This window comes from Colobus angolensis, unplaced genomic scaffold (assembly GCF_000951035.1).
Source record: "Colobus angolensis palliatus isolate OR3802 unplaced genomic scaffold, Cang.pa_1.0 Scaffold87, whole genome shotgun sequence".
Classification (NCBI taxonomy): Eukaryota; Metazoa; Chordata; class Mammalia; order Primates; family Cercopithecidae; genus Colobus; species Colobus angolensis.
In genome coordinates this window covers 3,251,455-3,257,855 of record NW_012122598.1, presented here as the reverse complement: position 1 = coordinate 3,257,855, position 6,401 = coordinate 3,251,455, and the positions used below count along the sequence as shown (strand labels likewise).

Below are 6,401 nucleotides of genomic sequence, written 5' to 3'. Positions count from 1 at the left end.
AAGATTGCACCACTGCACTCCAGCCTGGGCAACAGAGGGAGAATTTGTCTTAAGAAAGAAAAGAAAAAAAAGAAAAGAAAGCTAAACAATCCATGGTCCCTGCCCTTCAAGGAGTTTATAATCTAGACAGATAGGATTTGTATAGGCAACAATAAGGCAGATTTGGGCAAATCTCATTACAGAGCAGTATGCAAAGTACCATGGGATCACAGATGAGGTGTCTCGGGAAAGAAGTAACATATCCCTGCCCTCCAGCGGCTCTCTACCTGGTGGAATGGGTGAGTAAACAGCTAGGATGGAGTGAGATCAGTACTACCATAGGGATAGAATACGGTGGGAACGCAGGCCGGGCGCGGTGGCTCAAGCCTGTAATCCCAGCACTTCAGCACTTTGGGAGGCCGAGACGGGTGGATCACGAGATCAGGAGATCGAGACCATCCTGGCTAACACGGTGAAACCCCGTCTCTACTAAAAAATACAAAAAACTAGCCGGGCGAGGTGGCGGGTGCCTGTAGTCCCAGCTACTCGGGAGGCTGAGGCAGGAGAATGGAGTAAACCTGGGAGGCGGAGCTTGCAGTGAGCTGAGATCCGGCCACTGCACTCCAGCCCGGGAGACAGAGCGAGACCCCTTCTCAAAAAAAAAAGAATACTGTGGGAATGCAAGAGAGTCAGGAGGTTGGGGTCAAGAGAGGGACATCTATTTTGGCGTGCTGACTGAGGAGAGGAGGGGGTTTTAGTCAAAAATAATTGCCATTCAAGAACCACAGATGTTCAGTATGGCTGCAGAACCGGAGGTGGGGGTGTGATGAGGGAGCCTGCTGGGGCTGTTCCCATTGCTGAGTTCTGAAAGGTCAGGAATTCATCCTGGGGCCAGAAATGGCAAATAGGTAGCACCAATGCCATCACTTGCCCTGTGACAGCTACCTCAGACTGTACTAATCTATCAGTAATTTGTCCTCTTGAGTTGGTCTCTCTCCACATTTTTCTCAACAGCGTGCTTACTGTCCCATAAGTTAAAACACATCTGTCATTCTTGATGTAGGGAATAGGCCATTGGAGGGTGTCTTGGTCAGCTCTGGCTGCTGCTGCTAAGTACCTTAGATTGATGGCCGGGCATGGTGGCTCATGCCTGTAATCCCAGCACTTTGGGAGGCCAAGGTGGGCAGATCACTTGAGGTCAGGAGTTCGAGACCAGCCTGGCCAACATGGCGAAACCCCATTGCTGCTAAAAATACAAAAATTAGCCAGGCATGGTGGTGCACACCTGTAATCCCAGTTGCTCCAGAGGCTGAGGCAGGAGAATTGATTGAACCCGGGAGGTGGAGGTTGCAGTGAGCCAAGATCATGCCACTGCACTCCAGCCTGGGTTAGAGTGAGACACAATCTCAAAAAAAAAAAAAATTCCTTGGACTGGGTAATTTATAAACAATATAAATGTAATGCTCCTAGTTCTTGAGGCTAGGAAGTCCCAGATGGAGGGATCAACAGGTTCAGTGTCTGGTGAGGGCCTGTTCTCCTAGATGGCGCTTTCTGTGTCCTCACATGGTGCAAGGGGGAAACAGGCTCCCTCAAACCTCTTTTATTAGGGCATTAATTCTATTCATGAGGGCAGAACCCTCATGACCTAATCAGCCCCTAAAGATCCCATGTCTCAATACTATATCACATTGGGTATTAGGTTCCAGCCTAGGAATTTTGGAAGGACACCATCATTCAGACCATGATAGAGAGTTTTAAGAAAGGGAGTGATGTGATCCTATTTGTCTTTTGGGAAAATCACAGTGCTGACTTGAGAAAGGAATTGCAGTGGTGGCAGAGTAAGAAAAGCTGGGAAGGGGCCGAGCACAGTGGCTCACGCCTGTAATCCCAGCACTGTCAGAGGCAGAGGCGGGCGGATCACCCAGGGTCAAGAGTTCGAGACCAGCCTGACCAACATAGTGAAACCTCGTCTCAACTAAAAATACAAAATTAGCCGGGCACCTGCCTGTAATCCCAGCCGCACGGGAGGCTGAGGCAGGAGAATCGCTTGAAACCAGGAAGTGGAGGTTGCAGTGAGCCAAGATCACGCCATTGCACTCCAGCCTGGGCAACAAGAGCGAAACTCCGTCTCAAAAAAAAAAAAAAGAAAGAAAGAAAAGCTGGGAAGAATAGCAGGAGAGACAGTGGGTAGAATACTCAGGTTTGTATTGAATAATCAGATATGAATGGTGAGGGAAAGAGGAAAGCTGACTTCAGTTTGGAGTAAAAGAGAGAATCTTAGCCTGGCAGTTTTGCGTATGTGTCTGGGGGTTAGGGAAGTTGGTACACAACACTGTCCCCTGGGAGAGGGAACCAGGGATGAAACAGCTGAGCAAGTGGTTTGCCAAGTGGAAAGAGACGTGGGCAGTCTGGGGCCCTAAGAACTGCCATTTTCTTTCTTCACTATGTGCACCTGTTCTGAAATGAGGCGGGGTAAGATAACACATACCCTATGTCTTAGGAGTTGCGTGCAGATGCCGTAGGAAACCTGGAGACTTAACCTTCCTTCCTTCTGCCACTCCAACCCATTCATGCCAGAGATGCCCTGCCATTTTCATCCAAGAGGCCAGATGATCCTTGGCCTTTGAACAGGACTAGACCCAGAGACCACCTACATTCAATGCAAATAAACTACCTTGATCCTACTGCAAGACCCCCCCAGGATCAGATCTTTGGACTGTGCCAGATTAACCATACTGCTAGATTCTCTCTTCTAGGCCCCTGAACACACACAGACACTGTCCCACGGAAATGGTTAGGGCAATAGGAGCCACGAAGAAAAACAGCAATTCCCTGCCCAGTCAGCTGCCCACCAGCTGTCCACCACCCACAAGAGGTGATGTCATGCAACTGGGGGTCCAGCCCCTCATTCCTGACAGACCAGAGAGCCAGGGCCCCAGGCCCTCTCCCTCCCACCTCCCCAGCTTAGAAGCAGTGACAGTACCCAGTGAGGAACTCCCAGTGAACTATTCATTTCTGACAGTTCTGGGCCCCACTGATGGACAAGGCCCATGTTAGATCTCTGACACTTAGGTCAGACTCCAGAGGGGCCAGCACTAGCCCCAGGTGCTCTGACTTCCTCATGGTACCCTAGAGCTTAAGCTGCTCAGTGGAAGACTCAGCTCTCCCAATTTCCTCCAAGGGGGCCGCTGACTGTTACATAGCCAGGTGAGGGGTTGTCCTGAAGAGAAGGGATGTTACCTAGGCCTTGTCCGTTAGCTGGGCCCCCACTGTCTAAGCCCCCACCCCAGGCCAGCCAGGAGTGTCAGGAGCCAGGGCAGGCAGAGCAAAGGGAGGGATACGTGAGAGCTCATTCTGAGAGAGGGTGGCTTGGGAAGAAGGTACCGATTGAGTACAGATGTCTGAGGAGCCAGAGCGGTGGAGGTTTTGTGGGGAGGCTTCCTGGAGGCAGGAGGAGAGGGTGTGTCCTGGCATGAAGCTGCAGGTGGTGTGCAGAATGCTTCCCCCACCTTCCAAGCTTTAAAGGGCTGCAGAAGATAGGATGAGAACAGATGCCAGCCAAGAGACTTAGGCTTAGGAGAAAGCTGTGGAGAGTTGGAGAAGGCAAAGCTTTAGAGGCCTCATATATACTGCCTGGCATGCAAAGGTTAGTGCACCAAGAAGGCCTGCCAGTGGCCTGCCTTCTCCCTGCTGAATTTCACCTGCAGCAGAAGCAGCTTTGATGCAAAAAACTTCCTAACTGACGCTGTGAGATTCCAGAACTCAGTGACCAAAGTGGAGCTTGGCATCCCAGTTGGCCCAGATCCTCTTGGGAGGAAGAAGAGCCGTGAGGGATCCTGAAACAGGGCTGGGATTCCAGGTGGAGTCTTCCAGCCTTTCCGCCTGGCTTGAAGATTTTCTGCCAAGAGACTCATGGCCACCAGAGGGCATCACTACTCCACAGTGTGGCATCCTGGGCTCCGGGGGCCCCTCCTTGGAGAAACTGGGGAGATTGGGAGGAGCAAGCAAGCAGGGATCTCTGAGCTCTCAGGGAGCTACCAGCAGCTGAATTAAACAGTCTTTGGAGTCAAGAGACCTGGGTTCTAGTCCCTGTTATGATTCTTTCTCTCCCTGGCCTCAGTTGCCTCTGTTAAATGAGGGCTTGGACCATATGGTATCCTTTCCAGACCATAAGGCCATTTCTGGCTCTGAAATCCCAGGATTTAAGGAATCACACAAAGGACTTGATAAAAATTGCATTTCCTGGGCCCACCCTTACTCTGGGGTTCTCTAGGGTTTTCTGCCTAGCAAGAGGAGGAAACAAGATGTAAATTCAGTCCTCTGGTGGTGTTTGCTCACTTGGAGGCCCGGAGGTGGACTGCCCTGCATAAACTGGGGAAGTCTGCCTCCACCTCAGCTGAAGGATGACTGGCTCCACAGGCTGTTAGACACAGGGGCTGTGCCACACCTGTGGCATCCACTTCTCCAGGTTTCAGGCAAGGAGATGTGTCCAGTAGGTGACCCTCTGTCTGTGATAGCTGGAGTGGCTCCTTCACAGAGGAGGTTGTGCAAGGTGCCCTTTTGCTGGGTCCCTTTGGGGATAAGCAATGGAATGAATGGAATACATATCATTGCCTTTCCACTTTGCGCCTCCCCCCTCCCACCCCCCACAGATGCTGTCTGTCAGGAGCAGGCAACAGACGGTCCCGGGGTCCATCTGTGCTAATGCTTCACAATAGAGTCCCATGTTTCCCCACCGACACCCCCTCGGCCCCTCAGCTGATGGCCACTTGGTGGTGCCAAGGCGGGAGGTAGGAGGAGGGAGAAGAAGGCACTAAGAGAGCTACCTCTTAGCTCCTGGCAGTCCTCAATCCACCCCGGCCCCCCACCCAACAAGCATCCTGCCATCTGGACTTGTGCAATCACTAAGGGGCGGAAAAGCACCCTCTTCCACCCACACCTCTTGTAGGGGATGGGGGCCTAGAGGACTGGGGGTGGGGAGGAGAACACAGAGTCAAGGAGACTAGAGAAGAAGAAAGAAGACTGAGCCAGGCACGAGAACTGAGACAGGCAGGAGGCAGAAAGCCTTTCCTGGCCTCGCAGGTGGACGTGGCCATTGTCCCTCTGTGCTCCTTATGCCACGTGTCTAACGCAGCACATGTGCAAGGTACCACTCCCTACCAGGCCAAGAGCCTCTGTAACCCCAGTGCCCAGCTAGTACCTGGCACAGAGAAGGGCTTAAACGTTGGACAACATCACAGAGTGGTTAGATTGCAAGCTCTGCAACCAGGCTGTCTGGCTTTGAATCTCAGCTCTGCCGCTGAGTGACTTAGGGCAAGTTACTTATCTTCTCCGGGCCTCCGTTTCCTCATCTGTAAGGGAGGATAATGGTGCTTATTTCGTAGGGTTGTTATGAAGACCAAGTGAGTTAATGCATGTATGTAAAAGGACACACAGAACAGTGTGCATTGCACATGGTAAGTGCTCAATAAATGTTAACTGTGAAGGCACAACAGATTTGGGAAGACTGGGGGAGGAGGGGACAGACAGGGGCACTGCATTGCCGCCTCTGCTTCTTGGTCGATGGGTGCTGGGACATGGAGTCCCCAGCTTGTGCTGCTGACGCCCTGTGGTGGCTAGCCGCTCTTTAGACACCAGACGCTGCCTTCCACTTCCTCCTCTCACTTCTTATTCGGGCACCACTGACGACAGAGACTTCGGCTGGGCCATTCCCGCCTCTACTACCGCCTGGCAGCCATGGTAACAGCCTGGGGGATGGTCCCTACGATGGGGTCAGAGAAGGGCTCAGCATGGCCATCCCCCTCCAGCCCTGAACTCCCACTCGGCCTGGGCTCATCCCAGCCTCCTGAGTCAAGTCCATAGTAAGCGTCTGTCTGCTGGGAAGGGGGATGTGGTCCCGGCATCAGGAGCTGAGGAAAGGTGTGTTCAGCAGGGATCACTCAAGCCCCTCGGAGGGGATAGGCAAGAATTAAGCCTACTGCTTTCAGGGTTTCCACCTCTTCCCTTTCTCCTAGACGTGGGAACAGGGGGCAGCCTCTTTCAGCTCTTCTGGGTCAGCTGTGTCAAGGGAAAATCCTGGGCTCTCTCACTCCCTGGGGGCTTCTGCGCAGAGTTCAGGGAGTCTCCTCCCTCCTCTGTCCGGCCTCCACCCCTACTGCTGCGCAGCCCCGCTGCCTCTCTCCCTGCCCTAGAGTCTCCTGCAGCCCCCTGGATCTCCTTGACTCTCCCCACCTCCCCGACTCCCCAGGCTTCTTACAGTGACCTCTTACCGTGCCCCCCTCCATGAATCGCCAGAGCTATTCGTACCTAAATTTCAAACCTTGCTCAATATCCCTTCACAGACCCCTCCAGGCATCACGCAGCCCCGAGCCCCGCCCCGGGGTCTCATCCCGCCCCCTCGCGTCCGCTGCTCGGTTTCCCCC

General features: G+C 53.0%; 1 protein-coding gene across 1 annotated transcript in view; it reads left to right on the top strand.

Annotated features, from left to right (window-relative positions):
• Window positions 1–776: 776 nt before the first annotated feature.
• The window catches only part of GRASP (GRP1 (general receptor for phosphoinositides 1)-associated scaffold protein), a 14,485-nt gene continuing 8,860 nt past the window's right edge, over window positions 777–6,401 (top strand). The window contains exons 1-2 of the mRNA XM_011930695.1: window positions 777–794; window positions 3,626–3,665. Coding sequence (XP_011786085.1) covers window positions 777–794; window positions 3,626–3,665 — 58 coding nt within the window. The remainder of the gene's footprint in view (window positions 795–3,625; window positions 3,666–6,401) is intronic.